Source organism: Pituophis catenifer, unplaced genomic scaffold (genome assembly GCF_029215685.1).
Source record: "Pituophis catenifer annectens isolate HBS135680 unplaced genomic scaffold, rPitCat1.0.hap2 SCAF_3, whole genome shotgun sequence".
Classification (NCBI taxonomy): domain Eukaryota; kingdom Metazoa; phylum Chordata; class Lepidosauria; order Squamata; family Colubridae; genus Pituophis; species Pituophis catenifer.
This window is the reverse complement of record NW_027256883.1, coordinates 141799243-141821443: the sequence shown is the minus strand read 5'-3', so window position 1 is coordinate 141821443 and position 22201 is coordinate 141799243. Positions and strand designations below refer to the sequence as shown.

General features: G+C 35.5%; 1 protein-coding gene across 2 annotated transcripts in view; it reads left to right on the top strand.

The window, feature by feature from the left end:
* The window catches only part of AK5 (adenylate kinase 5), a 99335-nt gene that overhangs the window by 3429 nt on the left and 73705 nt on the right, over positions 1 to 22201 (top strand). For both annotated transcript variants that reach the window (XM_070939446.1, XM_070939445.1), the window contains exons 3-5: positions 745 to 914; positions 1030 to 1143; positions 16146 to 16337. In XM_070939446.1, coding sequence (XP_070795547.1) covers positions 745 to 914; positions 1030 to 1143; positions 16146 to 16337 — 476 coding nt within the window. The remainder of the gene's footprint in view (positions 1 to 744; positions 915 to 1029; positions 1144 to 16145; positions 16338 to 22201) is intronic.

Here is a 22201-nt window from a genome sequence, read left to right as displayed (position 1 = left end):
TAAAGAAACACACTAAGGACACTGACACCATTGCTGGGAATCTCTTCCTTATTACTCTTCCTTTTGCATGTCTGGTATATATACTAGTTTGGAGGAATCATGCTCCTGATTCGGCTCTGCTAGCTGGATAATCTTCTGACAGTGTCCCTAGCACCATCATACTGACCAAACATTGGCAGTGGGAGAAGGATTCTTCAAAATGTGACCATTTCATCAAAATGATGATATGAGGATTGTGATGGCTGGGAGTTACACTTCAGCAAGAACTCCTAGCAGATGGAGTGCATTGTTGTCATATTCATTTATATTGTACAACACCACACTAAAGTTCCTTATTGTTGAGAGCATTATGCCACCAATAGCTGCTGATGGTTAGATCATTAGAGAACTGAGGAGCCAGAGGGTAACAGGTGGTCTCATTTCTGCTCTGTGGTGTTTGAGTGAAAAGTACCATAGGAGTTGATAGACTAATGAACTCCTTCTCTCTAGCTCCACAAAAGCTGATAAACTTACTTCATACATTCAATGATATCTAAAGCTATTTTTTCCAATCAACTTCTGTTGTGTTGACTTCTAGTATATCTTGAAGGTTTGGGAAAGACTAGCCTAGATTCTAACTCAAGTTATTCATCATTGAAAGATTGCTACAAGCTTGACTTTGATGCTCATTTAGGATGATAGGAGGAGGATAATCGGGGCAATGCATCTGAGAAAACTTGGTAACACTTTTGTTTTTCCTTATAGGTGGACCCGGCAGTGGTAAAGGAACTCAGAGCTTAAAAATAGCAGAACGCTATGGATTTGAGTATATCTCTGTGGGTGAATTGTTAAGAAAGAAGATCCATAGCACAAGCAGCAATCGAAAATGGAGTCTGATCGCTAAGATAATTACAACTGGGGAATTAGCCCCACAGGTAAAAACAACAACAAGCCTTCACAATCATATGTGTATGTGTTTTTTTCCAGCAACATTTGAGAATGTACTTTTGAAATATATATATATCTTTTGTTGTTGTTTATCTGTTCAAGGAAACCACAATTACTGAGATAAAGCAAAGATTAATGCAAATTCCTGATGAGGAAGGTATTGTTATTGATGGATTTCCACGAGATGTTGCCCAGGCTCTTTCCTTTGAGGACCAAGTAAGCTATTTATTCTTTTGGCTACAGCTATTTTGAATATATCCTGTTTCTCATACTGGAATAAGTGTATTTAGTATATTTCTGTACTGTTTTGCATAGCAAATTTGCATCTCAAATTAAATTCTAGGAAGGAACTAATAAATTAGAACAATAGAACAATAGGAATATGAATACTGGTAGGAGCACTAAAATAAGAGTGCTTTTTATTATATACAGTAACTCTATCCATATTGAAGAAAGTTGGAGGTACCAACTTTTTAATGACCTTTTTGATGTTTGATTTTTAATGTCACTTTTTAAACTTTCCCAATTGTTCCTCACTCCCATCTTTTTCATCTTTGTTGTAATTTTTTATTTTACATTTTGTTTTTTGAATTTTAATAAAATTCTTTTTTTAAAAAAAGGAATACGAACAGAAGCAGGAAAGCCAATCCAAGCAAAGTAATTCATCCAGTACTCACATGGGGAAGTAGGCTTCATAAGATAGGTCTTCAATAAGTGTCTAAGAAATGTAATATGTTTACTTAAACAAAGAGATGATTCTCTCCATCCCATCCCATAATTATGTGTGAATTGATATAGTTTTGCAGAATTGATATAAAGACTATTTAATGGGGAGAGACATTGAAAAGAAAGCAAAGTTGAGTTTGGAATGGCAAAAGCAATGGTGGCAATTTTTTCATATCTCTTCTTTCTCAAGGCAGATATTCACTTCCTACAATCCTCTCCCCCACCCACCCACCCACCCCTGTAAAGATATTCTTTTTCCCATCATAATGCCTTCCAGTTTGCTATTTCTGATGGAAGATTAAAGTAGAATGTGGTAAGGAGGTACATATGTGAGAATGCATGGGGTGCATTCATATGCATGTGAGAATGAAACAGTGTTGTAGATAAATGGTTGCTAAATGAATTTTATCAATGCAGTTTATTTTACAAGCACATTAACTTTAACTAGTGATTATTATTTCAGTTAATTCACAAACTCATATTTCTAATGGAGGGATTTGGCGGATTGGTTTCTACTGGAATTAGCAACTCCTAATTGATAAAGTGGGCAAATGCCAATGTCTTACAATGGATTTCTGTTTGTATTTATCTTCTCTTTTTGGGAAGCGGGGAGAAGTTGTGTTCCTTTGGGATAAATATAATAAAAAGATGTCTGAAGAAGTTCAGGACAGGGAGCATACAGGCACTGCTACAAACAAATAAGCTACAAGGAATCACGTGATAAAACTCTGTAAAGGTAATCTTCAAGTTACAACCATATTTGAGGCCACAGTTTCTGTTGTTAAATAAAGCAGTTGTTAAATGAGTCATGCCTGATTTTTATTGCAACGGCTGTAAAGTGAATAACTACAGTTTTTAAGTATAACAATAGCAATAGCAATAGCCTTATATGTATCTATAAGCAATAGACTTATATATTGCTTCACAGTGCTTTACAGCCCTCTCTAAGCAGTTTACAGAGTCAGCATATTGTCCCCAACAATCTGGATCCTCATTTTACTGACCTCCAAAGGATAGAAGGCTAAGTCAACCTTGAGCCCCATTAGGATCGAATTTTAGGTTGTGAGCAGAGTTTGCCTGCAATATTGCACTTAACCACTGCACCACCAGATATATCTACTAATATACACAGTGATTTAAAAAAATTACAGCATTTATATTGTGATTTCATGGCACATGCCATGATTGGCAACCTCTAATCCAATGGTAGATTAGTGTGTAAGTCACAGAGTTTGCATTGTGATATCAGAGATCACATTTTATCATCCACACAAATACCTGAGAAAGTCTATGGTAATCATGAAGATATGGCAATCTATCAGTCTGTTCACATCCTATGTATGGGAAGCAAAACTTTGAACTTGACTTTGCTGTTGAGAAACTAGTGTAATTGACTCACCATTAGTGTTACGTGCAGTGTCCAGATATTACATTTTGCAGTAGCTGCCTCTTTCAAATTAATGAGCATCAACTCAGGTTATTTATAAATACCTAATTATAGGCTGATAAGAGATCGTTTTGTTGGCACACATTTGGGAAATCTGATTCCATGAGTCCAGAAACAGACAGAAAGGCAGCTAACAATGGTGATAATCTTGGCTGTCTAATTAAATTGTTCCAAAGAGAAAAAAAACCCATCTAAGTTAACAAATCATATTTTTCATACATCAATAATTGGAAGTGCAACTAGAAAAGATTATTCTTTAATTTTCAGTACTCATTAGAGCACGGTTTCAGGAGCACGTTGTTGTTACAAGAAGCCACAGCCTGGAAGTTACTGCAAGCTGCTAACTCAGAATGCAAGTCTGAATCTGCTTTTGGTAATACATGCATTAGGGTGACCCCTAGAAGGGGCAAGGGGGCCTAGAAGGGGCAAGGGGGCTAGCGGTTAAAACGCTGGGCTTATCGACCAGGAGGCTGGCAGTTAAAGACCCAAATACATGTGACGGGGTGAGCTCCTGTTCTTGCCCCAGCTCCTGCCAACCTAGCAGTTCAAAAGCAAGCAAATGCAAGTAGATAAACAGGTACCACTTTGTGGGAAGGTAACAACATTCCATGCGCCTTGGCATTAAGTCATGCCCATGGAAGAGTCTTCGGACAACTCTAGCTCCCTTGGCTAGGAAACAGAGATAAGTACCGGCTTCTAGAGTTGGAAATGACTAGTCAGGGACCACGTTTACCTTTTTAAATATGCAGTTTATGTAATATTTTTCATTTAAAAATTGCAGTTTATATTATCACAAAGTTCTTTTTAAAAATACAATAAAAATATAGCACGAAAGCCAGATTCTGAGACACTACAATTAAAAAAAAACAGCAGTGCATTTTCTGCCATATAAAATTAAAATACTTCAACATATGACCTTAATTCTTGCCAGTGATTTATACTGCAAATTATTGCAAGATGCTTAGGTAGCAAAAATGGCTTGTATATGAAATAAATTCTTATGATAATTTAAGGATATAAAAGGATTTTACATCCTACTAATCATACATTTAATTTCTTTTGTTTAAGGTTGGTGTGATGTAATAAAGCCAGTTATGTTTTGGCAGTAGTGATTTATGCAGAAGTGGGCAGGAATGTTATCTCCATTCCTTCCCCGGCTTCAGGTTGAAAACGTTTTTTTTTTTAAAAAAAATTGTTAAATTTGGGGTTTATATTACAATTCAGATGTTACTTCAATTGTTAAAATGGCTTAAAATAGTGATTTTTCTTCTTAACCATCTTGTTACTGAAACTTGATGAGGGAGTTGTAAGGATTTGAAAGATTAAAATTCTCATCCTGTGGTTATACATTGCTTACTCCTAGTTTATAGCCTCAGTATCTGTATAAATCAGGACCCTATTTATTTAGTGTCTGTCTAGAAGCTAACCTTTCCGTTCTTTTCAGTTATTTTACAGGGTGAGAGTTTAATTATAATTCATTTCAAATTAAATCATGCTGTACGATTCATGTGTTTGGAATTTATTTCCCCTTCTAATCAGTTATTGCAAAGTACAGTGAGACTAAATTTCGCACAGGCCAGCTCCAGGGATAATTCTTCATAGTAGGCAGCTCCTTCAAAGCTTTATATTCTTTTTCACATGGGCCTTTTCAAGCCTGCATGCACTTCATCAAATATCAGTTCCCCCTCGAGCATCCAAACCCCTTGCTGCGGGATTCTCCTGCATCTGCCTCCACCAAAGCTAATTATTTTCCAGGCATGATTCTCAAAGAGTCTCTTTAATAAAATTTATTGAGAAGAAAAAGACAAGGACACAAAGATTCTGGCAATTGAACTATTCCCCATCTAAAAATCAATATATTCTTAATGGTACGCTAGGTTGGAGACTGCCTTATATCTTCTTGAGAATAGTAACATGTGGCTGATCTCTTCACTAATGTAGTTGGCTATTTGTATAACCTTCCCTTATCAGGATGAGAACTTAACCATTGCATCTGCTGCTTGAAGGCAGATGCACTTGCCTCCATCCCCAGCAAGGGAACAAACCTTATTTTGTTTGGAAGAATGCCATAAATTAACTGAACCATTTCCTATAGAGGTGGGTTTCAGCAGGTTCTGATCAGTTCTGGAGAATCAGTAGCGGAAATTTTGAGTAGTTCGGAGAACCGGTAGTAAAAATTCTGACTGGCCCCACTATTCTCTGCCTCCGAAGTCCCAGCTGATTGGGAAGAAATGGGGATTTTGCAGTATCCTTCCCCTGGATTGGCGAGGGAATGGAGATTTTCAGTATCCTTCCCCTGCCATGCCCATCAAGCTATGCCCACCAAGCTATGCCACGCCCACCAAGTCACACCCACAGAACCGGTAGTGAAAATGTTTGAAATCCACCACTGATTTCCTATCCATACAGCTCCATAAGCAAAATCCCTTTAAAGGCATAGTTTTCCACTTCTTTTCTCCTCCCATTTCGCTGTCTTCTCCGCGCAATTTTTTCCATTAGTAAATCTTTCCACAACTTTTGTAAAAAGTCTGTAGTTCCTACCACATAAGACATTGACATCTGAAGCAGACCCTTAATTTTTATCTACATTTTTTTTAAAAAAGGACAACTTTCTAAGCTTGAAGATAAAAGATGAGTGATTTTAGGTTTTGTGTCCTTCTTTCCCTGTCAGATGATTGATGATTTCTGAATCTCAGGTTTTGTCACGCCTAGGGCAATGGGTCTTCCATTTCATCAATAAATATTTGAGAATAGTTGCAAACTGAGTCTACCTTAGACTAGAATGCACAGAAAGTGTAGAAGATCAAGATAGGAAAAATGAAACAAATTATTCAGAGACCATTCTTCCAGAATTGTGAGTGGATCTTCCACTCTACTTATTAGCTTTCTGGCAAGAACTATTATTGCTTTCCTCAATTTGACTTAATTGTTCAAAGAAGTGCACTTGAGGAAAAGGATCTTTCTAGCCTAAGCATGTTTATAGAGAAGTAAGTTCTTTACTCATTGAGTCTTTCTTCTAAGCAAGCTTAAGTGATTTCATCTGCCAAAAGAGATGACATGAAGATAATTTGTACTGATTATCTAGATTGGCTCTTGTTTATATCTTGAGCAAATAATAAAGTTATTCTTATTTTTTTTTCTCAATATGTTATATAAAATAACAAGATAATTGCATTGGCATCAGAGATCAACATAGCTGTACCACCACATAGGCATTTCAGTCTTCAGGATTTCAAAGCAATGAATTCTCAAACATTCAGGTTTGTCTCAGTCCCTGTCTTTTATTATGGAGTTAGCTTATAAAATCTTAATCTCTGGTATTCACTTTCCTTTTCTCATTTCATTAGTGTGGGTGTGCATAATTATTTGCTTCCTCCATTCCTCTGGGAAAAAATATTATTATTATTGACAAAACTTAAATTGTAACTTAGAAAAAATGGTTGCACATGCAGGAGCAAAACTGTTAGATAACAGCCCTATGTGAAACATTCTTTTAACAGACCTTCAACTACAACCAATCAAATTTGTATTTGGACTCCCCCTACACCTATATGAAGGAAAATTCCATTGTTTCTACAGCTTGTCCATACATTTGCTGGATATGTATAATTTGTGTAATGATGTATTGACATTTTTATGTTATTTACATGCATTTACATAATTTGCATGACATAAATGCATGCAAGTCTTATTTAAAGTTCAATTAGTCAATTATCTGAATTGGTGCAAATACTATAAAAACACTAATTATGTCATTATACTAATGAAGTAAATATGTCAATTATCTATTTTGAGGTTTAGCAGATATTTAGGTTTAACAAAAACCCCTTCTTTTCAAATAATCTATTAACTTGAGCTTTTACTATTATATTATGTTAGAAATAGAATTAAACCTGACACTTCAGAAGTTGTGTGGTTGATGGTTCTATGTAAGCATGGCCAATTTTGGAATATGGAAATGTTGAAACAGTTCCAGAGCTCCTTTCTTGATATTAAATATCTCTGATCTTGTCAAGGAGTGAATGCAGTGAATAAGCCCGGAAGATAATAGAGCAATAATGGTATTGGGGGGTGGGGGGGAGCCAGGTTAAATGAACCATAGATTAGAATCTATTTCAGCTGCTGTGCCATTTTTTTTCTCCATGCAGAGTTGGTTAGCAAAACTATTTAGAGTTTTTACAATTCAGTCATTGGAATGGATTAAAAACAAAGCATCCTTTTACATGGGAAGTATAGCAAATTGGACAAAATGAGCGGTGATATGAAATCACTCATTTGCATTCTTAACCTCTGGCTGTTCTGCCTTAGATTTCTTGCTAGTATTCATTCATTCATTCATTCATTCATTCATTCATTCATTCATTCATAAAATTACCACAAGGTAACTCTGGACGATTTTCTCTTAAAACTCTCAGTCCATCAACTCAGTGCCACCAACTCAGCTCATTTTCATTTCCTTTTCCTTTTCCGCACATGGGAGAAACTTTTTGGGTGTGAAAACTTTTATTTCCTATCTTTATTTTTTCAAACTAAGCTTATCACCTTGACATAGATCTGTCTGTCTAGAAAAATCACAGGACAGAATGGCAAATTGTGCTTAGCTGCACTATTCTAGAACCCTTTCTTCTGGATTTCCAAATTCCTTGTATTGGGCTTCCTATCGTGACTCAAGCTTACAATATTGATCACCACAATACAAAAAAGATGTTGAGACTCTAGAAAAGATATAGAGAAGAGCAACAAAAAGGATTGAGGTGGTAGAAACTAAAACATGATGATCAGTTTCAGGAACTGGGTATGTCTAATATAACAAAGAGAAGAACTGGGGTGACATGGTAGCAGCGTTACAATATTTGAGGAGATGTCACAGAAAAGAAGGGGACAACCTAAGCATACAAGGACAAGACAAGAAGTAATGGATGGAAATTTATCAAGAAGAGATCCAACTTAAAACTAAGGAGAAATTTGGTGGTAGTGAGAACAATTAACCAGTGGAACAGTTTGCTTTCAGATGCTGTGAATGCTCCATCACTTGATGTTTTTAAGAAGAAATTGGACAGTCATTTGTCTGGAATGGTATAGGTCTCATGCTTGAGCAGGAGGTTGGACTAGAAGACCTCCTTGGTCTCTTCCAGTTCTGTATTCTGATTGAATGACATTGCTGTGAAATCTGCAATATCTTCATCTAATAAGATCTTTGGTACTTGATTTCTTCCAATCAATTATATTGGCCTAAAATGAGCACATTTGGAAAGTTGTTTGACTTCTTGGCTCTTTTGCTGAATTTGCAAACACATCTTTGGTCTTTTTGCTAGATTTAGCTTTAAGCTGACTTGATGTATATAGTGATGACCACCTTAGAATGTTGGTCTACTATAGTAACACCATGCTCAATAAGGTAGCTTCTTAAATAAAATTATGGATTACTGGGTTCTATATTGCTATTGTAACATCTACCTTAGCCAGAAAATTAATTAAATGTAGTATTTCTATCCTTGGGAAAGTTCTGATGAGGACTTCTGAAAAAAAACCAGAATTGTAAAAAAACCCAACAACACGTCTTTAGATAAGGAAACACCATTTTTTCCCACATCACAGTTTCAGAGGATTGACAAATATTTGAAAGCTGTTTACATTCCAGGCACTTAACATTCCAAACTCTTTGCATTCTAGGCACATAAATGCTGAGAAAGAGGTCTGGCTTTATACTAATTTTTAATTCAGGCTGAAAGACCATGAAACATCTGCAAGACTAGTGTGTTTAATACTTTCTTCAGATAGAAAATGCCTGAACAATTTTCATATATTCTTTAATTTCTGAGTACCATTTTCATTCCAGTGCAATTTTCATCCATTGTAAACTAGGTTAATAAGTTTGTTTATCATAATTAATCAGGATTTATTTGTAGATAAATTGTAAGAGTTGAGACCCTTTTTGGTAAAGTAAATCAAATTTTCCAGTCATCACATCCTATAATGTACAGTGTGACAAAATATGGACAAAATCACTAGCCAGAGCAAGACTGCAATCTTAATTCAGGTCTTTGAAGAGAAACATACTGGTTTAAATAGTGTATAAATAATTTCACTTATCTCCCACTTCATGACATGGTGACTTAGCTTTACTTAAACATATTCAAGTGAATAAGGTTAGTCATGGCATACTTAAATCCTGGTACATTTACTCTGAATCTATTTGAATCGGAGTCTGTGGATTCCTTGCAATAACATTTCTCCATTCACCTTTTTTGAGAGGTTGCAGGTGCAAGTTTTTGTTCTTCGTTGTTATTGAAATGAATTGGGAAGGCTCGATGGGCCATCTTCATCAGAATACCAAGCATGAAAGAGATCACTGATCAATCAGGGACTGGGTTGATACATAATATGATGTGATCCCTGGAGGACTGCAGTTGACTTGCATGCAGAAATGATGGAGAACATTGATTTCATCTCCAGCAGTACTTCCAATCTAATAGGTTTACAAATTCAGCTTATTGTTGTCTTCAAAGGTGGGGAAAGGCAAGCAAGAGAAGTTGTGTGTTAAGATACTGTGATAGAAATTCCACCTCTATACTTGTGTGTAACTTTATGATGCAAGTACAAAAGGGCAGAATTTGCATTGGAGTCAAGATGAAAATTGGCATCAGTATAGCTTGGAACAACTTCTGTGGTTCAGCTTCCAGTTTTTAAGTGCAGAATCAAATGATAAACCAGGTGAAGCCCCTATACAACCCCCCCCTATACTTATTTTAGGTTTAATTCATATTATCTTTGCAGATCAATGTAACCAATATTACTTTAATATGTCATTTCTGAGTAGAATGTCCTAAAGGCAATGGAACTATGCCTATAGTTTCTCATCCAACTTGGCAACTAGTAGGAGTGTGAAATGTCAGTTCTAGAAGTATTTGTAATGCTTTAACTGTCAAAATCCTGCACAATTTTTTACCCCTAATAGTTTAGTGCGAGTTATGAACTATATCAGTTTTGGATTTGCCAAACATTTGTCTCTCCTAGAGGAACTGTAAGGAGTTCATAAATTTCCAGCTATTTTTGATTAATCTCAGATTATGCTAATATCTGCACTCTTAATTGTGGTTTATATTAACTGGGTTACTAAATAACGCAGCCTCATAAATCATAGTTTGAAACTTGCTTTCATAAACTGTACTAAGATTAAGCATGCTTTATCCTGGTTCAAATCTCGTGCTAAGTTGCATTAGTAAACAGTGGAAATAAAACTGCTGGAGGAAAATAAGAAAGGACTCAGAAGCACAGCTTCATAACACCAAGCTAGGGTTTAATGATGTACTAATACAGCCACTGTATATAATATTGCAAGGCTTAGAAAGCTGTGCAATTCCAGCTGCTTATTGAAGTGGCTTGACTCTTTACATTTTGAAATACATTTGAGCTTTCTAAGGAAAGTGCTAAAGAACTGATTTGGTGTAGATGTTAAAGGCCCTGAGTCACAAACTGTGACACTTTGAGTTCTAGTCATGCCTGTGGCAAATGTTTTCTGAAAATGTTGGGAAGAAAAGGTGAATTATCCAGGCAATCATTCAGAATCCAGATTGAAGAGAGAGAGAGAGAGAGAGAGAGAGAGAGAGGGAGCGAGCTTGCTTAGAAACAAGATAGTGTTTTTTTAAAAAAAATCCTGTAATGTAATAAATATTAATTTGTGCTCGATGTACTTAAGCTATCTCCTTTAGAAACCAGACAATAACTCAAGCACATGAGGAGTATTGTATAAGAGAAGCAGAAAATGCTAGAACTAATGGACTGTCAGATGCTACTGGGTTTGTGTTCTTTTTCTCATAATAGCCAACTCATAATGGGATCTTAAAGGATATAGATTTCTGAAAGAAAAAACGTTAACTGAGGCAATAGCTGTAGGACAGCATAGGAAAACAAGAAAGTTTAGTCTTGAGTGTTTTTTGTTTTTATGGAAATGTGATGCTCCCATCTAATAATGTCAATATCAGCCTTTCGTTTTTAAAAATAGGTACCTATAAAAGGAACACTTACTAAATCTGTTGAAGGATCAGGGTTTTTTTTTTTTTTTTTTTTGGGTTGTTGTTCACTTGGAAGAGCCATTGGGACTTTATCTGACCAATGTCATTGTCAAGGTCTAGCCTATTTTAAGTAGTGCTGGGTTGCATTCTTTTTTAAAAGCATGAGTAAAGGTGACTTATAGACTTTCATCCTGTAAAAAATAAGATCCTGTCAAACGGCAGGAGAATTTGTCCTATGAAATCCATTTTTCCTTCCCAGGGGCTTTTTTGATCATTCAAAAGGCATTTTGTGATGATAATGTTATCTGGTTTTTTTAAAGAATGTTTTGGACTGTCACACATGAATTTTGAAGCTGTTCATAATGATTTTATTAGTAAAAGGAATAGAAATACTAAAGATATTTCTAGTTACATTGAAAAACAACAACTGAATGTATGCATTATGACATGCATTTAATGTATTAAATAAATACTTTATTTATTATGATTATGTCTATGTCTTTTTCTACCTGCCAACTGTTTCCTTAAATTGGCAGGTAATATACTGTTAGTTATAAAGCAAGAATAGAAGGTAGAAGTGTATGCATGAACATTTACTCTCGTTAATGTCTCTAAATATAGATTTAGAGAGCTTGCCTACAATTTAATTATCCCCACTTTCTTCTCGTACAAATTTTCCATTAATAGTACTTGGTACCTTGAAAAGAAACCTGGTATTGTGGCACATTGAAAATTATAGATTGAAAATTATTGAGGTGTGGCTAGAGGTTGACACCTAAAGACTGAATTTCTGATTATTTTTTTCTCTCAGAGCACACATTCAGCTTGTGTTTGCCAAATACAGAAGACTGTGCATGCAGTTATTGATATGGGACCTCTGTTTTCACTAATCATTTGAGGAGTGGTAAAAAAGAAATAGCAGTTGATGCTAAATTAGGCTAAATTTCCTCATTGTTCTTAGTTTTAATTCTCAAGCATTTTGCTATTTCCATTTTGTTATTTTAAAACCTGCATGGGTATATCCATAAAGTTATTAGCTGTCCTTTAGATTTATTTATTTTTCAAAAACTCACTTTTGTCCTTTATTTTGCTCATTTAACTTTTACCATACAAATTGTATCATTTAATGCAGTCTTTCACATTCCTGTGAAAAATATAAAATTTGAAATTTATTTTTAAAACAGGTTTACATATACTGCTTGATTTTAGATGATTTTATGATACCTTTTTCTAAAGGGTTTCTTTGTTTTGCATTATAAAATTAAACATTTTTTTATTCTAATGAAATAAATTCATCTTCCAAATAAGCCCCCTTTTCAAGTTTGTCCTTTATTTTTTCCAAAAAAATATGATCACTGCAATTATAATGTGAGAAAGAAATGAAACATAAGGCTCACTTTTGATCTAATAAACACCACATGTAAAAAAGCTGCAAAATTATTTCTTTGCATAGGACTTAGCATGATATGCAAATCAGAAGCCACACATTTTCTGAGGTATTTATACATATTTTTCGCCTCTTGTGCATTGCTTTTGAACTTGTCTGTAATTCTAGCAGGAATCAAATTTCAGCTTTATATTTAATTTAATTAATTAAATTTATATGCTGCCCCTCTCCGAAGACTCAGGGCGGCATATAAATTTGTGGACATATTCATTAAGTCCAAATGTTTTCCCCTTTTCACTGTAACCGAGTCATCCATCTTTATCTCTATTATAGGAAGAAGAAGAAGGGATGTATTATAACAAATTACATAACAAATTATATAATTGCTGATATACATCTCAAGTAGGCATATTCTATTTTCTTTTCCAAGAATTAGAAGATGGAGGGGCTTTTTGTTGTATCAGATTAGAATGTTACAAAGGCTGAGCCAGCAGCCTAAGAATAGTTGAGTAACTGTTTTGAGGGAAGGTCATATCACCTTATGTCTATGCCCTTCATCTTTATTTCTCTTTGTTCCTTGTTTCAACGTAGCCTCCGTTTTCACCATTATGCTTCTCTTACACAAAAATAAATCCTCTGATTCTTCCTTCTTCGCTTCCTCCAAGAATCCTCTTTTGAACAATAGTGGATTTTTTGTAAAGAAAAATTTAAGAAATTAATATAAAGCAAAAGGTCAAGGTTATATTTCTTCTGTATTTTACGGCACTGAAAACAGTTGGAAGTCATCACTTTTTCTTTTTTGGCTTTGCACTTTTCTCTCTCTTTCTCTTTTTTTCTTCTATATTTTATTTTATAATGAAACTTAATAACTAATTCCTCAAGCGGCCTTCAATTGAGGGGAACTTTAAAGAGGCTTTTGGAGAACACAGGCATTCCTCTCAAGAGGGAGATAGGGTACAGTATACTTTTTCCTGCACATTTTCTATAAATCTTTTAAAGACAAAATGTAGCTTCGCAATATTTGAGATGCCTTTTAGCGTCTGCTTTGCATATGTGCTAAATTTGTCTTGCATATGTGCTAAATTTGTCATGTGAAGTCCTTTGCTGTGAATAAATATACTGCACATATGCATATTTATATGCATGTGTTTATGTGTGTGTGTATATACTGTGTGTGTCTGTGGGACGCGGTTGCTCAGTGGCTAAGACACTGAACTTGTCGATCAGAAGGTCAGCAGTTCAGTTTAAATCCCTAGCGCCGCGTAACGGAGTGAGCTTCCGTTACTTGTCCCAGCTTCTTCCAACCTAGCAGTTCGAAAGCACGCAAAAAATGCAAGTAGAAAAATAGGGACCACTTTGGTGGGAAGGTAACAGTGTTCTGTGCGCCTTCGGCATTTAGTCACATGACCACAGAGATGTCTTCGGACAGTGCTGGCTCTTCGGCTTAGAAACGGAGATGAGCACCACCCCCAGAAACAACTAGCACGCACGTGCGGTGGAACCTTTACTTTTACTATAACTATATATATACACACACATCTACTTTATGTGTATATAAAACAGAACCTACTGATCAAGCTACTAGAAAGATTCTGCTTTCCAAAAGAATTACATTTAAAAAATAGTAACTTTAAACCTCTTAAAGATATGCATTTAACATTTAGTTTTAATGCTTTTTGCTTTCATATGTTGGTGCTAAAATACTGATGTTTTCCATTGATACAACAGAACTACTTACATGGAGATGAAGCTAAAGTGACCTACTGGCACCACATATCTTGCTTGACTAAATAGAGTTTCTCCATTTTTGTGAGAGACCATGTAATTTTAGAGTTAATCCAGTGATGGCCACGTATAGATTTGTGTTTTAGGTTACTGGAACTAAGTATTTGTTACAAATATTGACATTTCTTGGCATGTTGTTAGTAGTTTATCTCCTCCTTGATTTTTTAAAACAGGACCACATTTTCCTGTTATTCCAGATGTTATTTTACTTCCACTGTGAACTTTTCTACCTCCTATAATTAATATTTTTGGAAGGGAGTTGTTATCCTAAGATACTGCATGTCAGCATAAAACCATTCAGTTTCCTTATTAATAAGAAAATATTAATATTAATAATAAATGCTACTTAGCCTTGGAACATAGTATTTCGCAGCCTAAAGCTCTTTAGTATTTTATTCAACCATATTCATTCAGTTAATTAGCACTAGTTATTAATTTATATATCTTCACTATTCTCTTTCAATCTTATGTTCTTCCCAGTATCATTCAGCATTTATAGCTTTCGAGCATTTCCAATTTTGAGGATTTTCTATCACCATCAAATGCCTATTTTTAAAATAAAGGGATTTTTTTTCTTCATTTTGATAAATGTGCAGATCCTACCTAAGTCTGCAAGCACTACTATGAAGAGGTGATGCCATATTTGCTGACATAATGATTGTAACTGTAAAGCTTAATTAGCTGTATATTTAATAATGTATTTACCAAACTTCCAAGATTTGTGGTAGGAATGTGATATATAAGCTGTAGACACCAGAATAGTTTGAATAAGAAGAAAATGGACCTGGGGTACAAACTTCTCTTTAGATAATTATAAACATCGGTTCTAATGCATTCTCTTTTATAACATTAGCTAATTTTGCCAAGGTTTAATGTGCAAATCACCCAATCTTTAAACATTTCCTTTCCAAATGCAAATGGCATTGACACTACACTCCTTAGGAAATGACAAACTGCTCTGAATGTTTGTCTTCCTTACATAAACAACTTAAAATAAACTCCCTCAGTATCTTTTAATTGTATGGCTGCTTAGGTTATCCTGTTATTTCATATGGACTCTAATCATCAGGCCAATTATTTTCGACAGTTTCATTCCGCTCAATTATTTTCAAAGAACATAATTATCCCCATCATGTGTTTTGAAACATAAATATCAGCATTAAGACTTGAACCCAACAATCACTTTGGTAAAAGAAGTTCAGTTCAGTTAGGATTATTTATTTCTGCTATGTTATTATAAAGAGCCCTTATTACCAAGAACTTGGCCATCACAGTCTGTGACAAGTGCCTTTGGCCTGAACAGCATGCTGAAATCATGTGGGGTGGCACTATCTTTTCTTTTTCTAGTGTTTTCATACCATGCTCATACATGCACTTCTAGATGCCAGCTGATGCCATTTCCTACATCTTCCTTACCAACTGGGATTACATTTCTTTCAAACCAAAAAAAGGAGGTGACAAATTGCTCTTTCTCATCAAGGTGTAGCTATGGGCACTGGGGTGCAAGAAGAGAGAAAAGAGAATCTTCTTTCTTCTTAGTCTACACAGTGTTGGATACAGTATAGTCTACAGTGTAGTCTACACAGACTGCCTGTTGGATGTATCAGTTACACTCAACATAATTTAAATTCTAGAAGGAAAGTATTTTCCGTGGGATGTTAACAAGAGATCATATTTTCCTTCTAACAAAAATATGGCAAAAGTTGGAGGTTTATAGCAACATTCATTCATTCAATCATTAATTCAATTTCTATAGCCGCTCAACTCAACCAAGTGACTCATAGATGGACAATTGACAGTAACCTGAATACATTTCTCTATGTTGATCTTTCCATCATTTGGATTATCTTCTTTGCAGATCTGTACCCCAGATTTGGTGGTCCACTTGTCCTGCTCAAATCAACGGCTCCAAGAACGCCTAATGAAACGCGCCGAACAGCAGGGGAGGCCAGATGATAATCTGAAAGCCACACAGAGACGCCTGACTAATTTCAAACAGAATGCTGTTCCACTGGTCAAATATTTCCAGGAAAAGGGTCTGATAGTGACTGTAAGTTTTAAAATCTATATGCTTGATAAATTATTTTTGGCTAGCAAATTTCAGGCAATGATCGTCTGACTTAGAAAAAGATTGTCTCATGCTTTTGAGAATAACTGTTTAAATCATTAAAAGTCCCCCCCCACCATGTTTGATTGAGGGCTTCTGCTTTCAGGCTCTCAAAGACTAAGAGGCCCCAATTGGTTTTATAGCTGTTTCATGCTCACCTGGATGCATAATTTATTCAGCAATTGCTTTTTTGATCAAAGCCCTTTCTATTAGAGCAGAAATATTTTTGAGCCATCACTGTTGTTTTACAACACCCACAAAATTTCCTCTCAGAGAATCTGGTAAGTCATTTGATGAAAGAGCAGTGTTCAGATGGAAATGGTCTGTGTCAATCCGTTTTTGCGCTTGGGATCAGCAGCAGAAAAATTGTGGCCAAATTTAGGGATGCTATAAGCTACCTCAGTATATTTCAACCTCTTCAGCTTGCTGGACAATTCTGGCAGCTGAGGTCCACATGTCTGAGGCTGAGAAACGCTGAACTATAGAATACATTTTGAGCTGGACACTAATTTGGAATGAATACAGCCATTCCGTTAATATGAATTACAACTAGTTCTCGTTAAATGACTGCAGCAAGCAATGAAAAAATGCTTTTCATATATGGCCAGTCTTCGCATTGATGACCTTCAGAGATCTGTAAAACAGGCGAAAGCTGAAGTAAAATCATAAGCACAGTTGTAGTTTCAATTGGCAACTGTTTCAATTTTATGACCAATTAGCTGGTCCCAACTCTGGTCGCTAAATAAAGGCTACCTGTATGTTGAATGTACATCTTATTTTCAGATTCTGCTTGGTGTTAACAGTACATTTATGCCGCAATTATAATTCTGTCCAGAACTCAAAAGCAAGAGTCAGCAAGTCTGGAAAAGATAATGTTCCATACTTGCTATATAGCATCAGACAAAGCATAATATGGCTCTTGTTTAATTTAAAATATTATTGTAAACAATAAATATATTGCTTAGATGTAGACCTGGAAATAAACCACAATGTTGTTCCTGTTTGTAAAAGAATGGATTGTTATAAGAGGAATTCTATAACTCTTTCAAATCAATTCTTCTTTATAAAAGAAACCAGAAGTGCCAAGCAAGAAGCTCGGTGAAATATTACAGGAGAACAGGCTGAGAGCAGCAAAAAACGATCTTTTGGCCAGTAAGAGATCTGTCAAAAGGTCGGAATATCTGTAGGAGTCTGCAGAAAGATTTTCTTCAGCTCTGCAAAAAGGGGGAGGAAAACGAGGATGATTCTGATCTCAAGCTGTATCCCAATTTTGCATTGCTTAGACCAGGGATCTCCAACCTTGGCAACTTAAGACTTGTAGACTTCAACTCCCAGAATTCCTCAGCCAGCTTTGCTTAGACAGTTCAGCTAATTAAGAAACAAATCAAGCTCTTTTATCTCTTTGATAATTGCAGTTGAACCTAAGGAGAAATTCATCTAGCATGGATGGGAAACTTCTGCTCCTCAAGTTATTCCCAAATTACCTCTTCTCAGTATCTCTAAAAATTGGTCATATTAGATGGGAATGATGAGTTGTCCACAACACTGAAAGGCTACACTAATGTTGGGGTTTTTTTCTCTCTTCCTAAAAATCAAAGAGCAAATTAAAAAGCAGCTATAATTTTTTTAAAAAAAATCCTGGCTTTAGGCAAAAGACTGGGTCGTCATCTACCCATGTTTAATACTGAGTTAACAGCCTCAATGGATTTTACTTTGTTTTTGAGACCATACCAAAACAAACAAAACAAAATTCCCAAATATTACATTGGAAGACACAGTACATTGTCTTGTGATTTTTTTTGAAAACATTTGATTGCTCCAGTATTTATTCATTGTATTGGAAAATGGTGTTTCAAAACTCAATCTTTAACCCAAGCAGCAGAGCAGGCTCAAATATTCTGTAAATAAGAAGTAAATATGGTTATGCCTATATCAAAAGTTCAGATACTAGACATAATAATATATAATATAATACAGTTTGAAATTGATAAAATTGATGATTCTCTCATTTGGACATTTATATTTCTATCATATATAGATAGTCCTCAAAGTACGACCTCAGTTGAACTCAAAATTTCTGTTGCTAAGCGAGACATTTGTTAAGTGAATTTTGCCACATTTTATATTCTGTCTTGCCACAGTTGTTAAGTGAATCACTGCAGTTGTTAAGTTAGTAACTTGGTTATTAAGTGAATCTGGCTTTCCTAATGATTTTGCTGGTCAGAAGGTCACAAAACGAGGTCACATGACACCGGGATACTGCAACCCTAATAAATACGAATCAGTTGCCAAGCATCTGAATTTTGATCACATGACCACGGGAATGGTGCAACGGTCATAAGTGTGAAAAACGGTCACGAGTCACTTTTTTCAGTGCCATTGTAACTTTGAATGGTCACTAAATGAACTGTTGTAAGTCAAGGACTACCTGTAATCTTTATTGTTATAGTTACTGACCACAGCATTTGTAGAATTGTTATAAAAAGTTACGAAGTTCAAATGAAAAAGCACAAGCATTTCCAAAATCAATAGAAAGAATAATAAACTATTCATAATAATCTTAAATAAATAGGATCTTAATTTTGAAACAATTTCAAGAAGTAGTAAAAATACCAAGACTATAAAATTAAAGCAATAAAATTGCTTAAAAATACTAAAAAACCTGCTTATTAAATGCTAAACTGCTCAGCATATATACAAATAGAAATGCAAACTATAGAAATGTAAACTAAATTGTATATTTGAGGGATCCTAAAGGTTAAAGGAGTTTTCCCTCCCTCCCTCTTTCTTTCCCTCCCTCTCTCTCTCTCTCTCTCTCTCTCTCTCCCTCCCTCCCCCCTCTCTCTGAGTCTGTGTGTCAGATACCTTAAAAGTCTTCTTTAATTCTGCTGAAGTATTTACAATAGCATTTTCCAAGAAGATAATACCAATAAAAGGAATAACTGTCCTAGTTCCTTTGTAAAACCAAGAGGAATAATCTACTAAAGGATTAGTTAACTATATCTTGGAGCACTATGATGTTATGGCAACCATTTGCTTTCCTGTTCCAGCTGTAGCACACAAAAATGAAAAATGAAAGGAGTTCAACCATGTAATTAAAGTAAAAAAAAGAAGAAGAAGCTACCTACAGTACATTGGGATTCATAAACCCAGGATATGCAAAGTATTAGTCCTGAAGAATCTTTTTATAAACAAACATGTTCAAATAAACCAACAAACAAAACCTGCATCTTTGCAACTCCTCTTTGAGTTGCAAAGATCCAGGTTTTGAAACTAAGGTCCTTCCTTGATTAAGGGGGAAAAAAACTTTTATTTAGGCAAGCAATTGGTAACATTAAAAAAAAAAAGGACCATAGAGAAAGAAGCCTATTCAGTGATGATTAGTAATAGCAGCTATAAGTTATCTTTGATATCAAAAGTATTATTTTCAATACCAGTTGTGCAGAACATGAACAAGAGAATATTATTGCAGTTGTGTCCTGTCTGATGACTACTAACAACCATCCAGCTGCATGCTGTGGCAACACAATCGTTAGATTGGGCTTATGTTGAGCATTTTATCTAGGCCCAGTCAGTGGTAGGTTTCAAAATTTTTTACTGCCGGTTCTGTGGGTGTGGCTTGGTGGGAGTGGCATGGCTTGGTAGGCATGGCTTGGTGGGCCTGGCAGGGAAAGGATACTGTAAAATCTCCATTGCCACCCCAATCCAGAGGAAGGATACTGCAAAATCTCCATTCCTTCCCCACTCCAGGGGAAGGTTACTGCAGAATCCCCATTTCCTCCTGATCAGTTGGGACTCGGGAGGCAGAGAATAGATGAGGAAGGGGCCAGTCAGAATTTTTATTACCGGTTGTCCGAACTACACAAAATTTCTGCTACCGGTTCTCCAGAACTGGTCAGAACCTGCTGAAACCCACCTCTGGGCCCAGTTAAAGACATTCCTGGTTGTTTATAGTATTTTGCTCAATGCTAGAGCCCTAGGAAGGTTTTATCAACTAATCATTGGATGCTGTAGTCAGCCATTCGTTACTTTAGAAATAAAGCAGGGATGAATGATGGCAGATCTACAGATTTCATTTGGGAAGTTACATTGCCTTTCCTCATGTTAAGAATTTAGTATCAAGAAGCCAAAGGCAAAACTTCCAATTTTCCAGGGATACTGTACAGCTTTTTGAATATTTTGAACTACAGATTTTCCTTAGACTTTCAGCAAGGAAGATTTATTTATTATTTATTTAATATAAAAAGACTGAGCTAAATAAAAACTGTCAGACACCAGTTTGGGGAATGTTATTATAAAACAACTATACTATGCATTTTAAAGATAAAGATCAGGATATTATAGCTTTTTTAAGGATGTTTCTTTGCACAGAAAAGATAGAAATTGTATTTGTGAAAGTCAACAGATAGCAGTATATTGTAAAGTAGATTCAGGAGGCATTATATCAGGGGTGGTATTACGCTTATCTTCGCTACCGGTTCGCAACTGGGAGCGCAAGCACCACCTTCGCGCATGGACAGGATCTTCTACGCATGCGCAGAGCATCAAAAACAGGATATGATGATGTCTGGGCAGGTGGGTGGAGCCTCCCACAGCCGCTGCTACTGGTTTGGCCGAACCGGATAGTGCACCATTGCATTATATCTAGGTACATATCTCTGGCAGTTATAAGTTTCAGTTTGCCAAGTGAAAATGATAGAAACGGTAATAGGCTTCCCAAGGACTTTTAGTAGTCTTGATGTTTTCTTTGTAAGATTCTTTTAGAAAAATTAGAGAATTATACCTCTTGGAAATCATTTTAATATTGTTTTCTGATGTTGATGACAATTTTTTGCCAGTCATTTCTGGTTGGTGCAAAATAGTAATCAGGTCTTGAAATATTGTTTCTTTTATCAAAGAGATATCTAGCCAGTTTCTCTACTCTTTAGTTAGATTCTTTAGAGGGCTTTTTGTCTGTTAGAGAAAGATGCATCCTTTAAAGAGAATATGCTTTAGCTCTAACTTGTAAGCTTTCTGAATCATATTTATCTTTTTAAACAGTAATAGAGAAATAATCTCTAGTTAAGCATAAAAATACATTTTTGTCTGTCCAATGTTATTCCTGCAAAGGAAGGCAAAAGGTATATTATTGGCTCATGTTGCAAAAAATGCTTTGTGATACTTCTATTTTTTAGACTTTCCATCATTTTTTCCCAGAATGCTGCATATCATTTGATTAACCCTGATACAACTACTTCAAGTTCTATAGTGTTAGATCTTTATGATACTATGCCTTCTAGATGATTACAGGAACAGTTAATATTATTATAGTATTTTGTTCCCCTTCGTTAATTCAAATAAGAACTTGAAATAACATTATATTTTGGCTTTTTCACCAGCCTTTCTATGTTCTTAAATTTTAGGTTGACAAAATTGAAAGGGATCATTTAGATCAGGGCTCCCAAACTTCTGGATCAGGGCGTGGATGCATCACGCCCTAGCCGTGCCCATGCCTGATTTAGCGAAGGGGGAAAAAGTCCCGATATGTCATGTGACGACACTGTGACGACGTGAGTTTGATACCCCTGATTTAGATCAATTCCAAAATCCAATTCAGTGCAAGAATCCAAGGTATAATGAAGAGTCATGGATGAATCAATTGAAATATATTAAGGAATAAGCATTTATTTCGAAGCCTAAATTAATTGCATCATAGGGTGGTACTAAGCTGAAAAAATTTAAGAACCTTAGAAAACAAACCACTAGACATTAAATGACTTTAATGTCTGAGAAGGAAAATGTGTTTCCCACAGACTAATAAGTCTGCC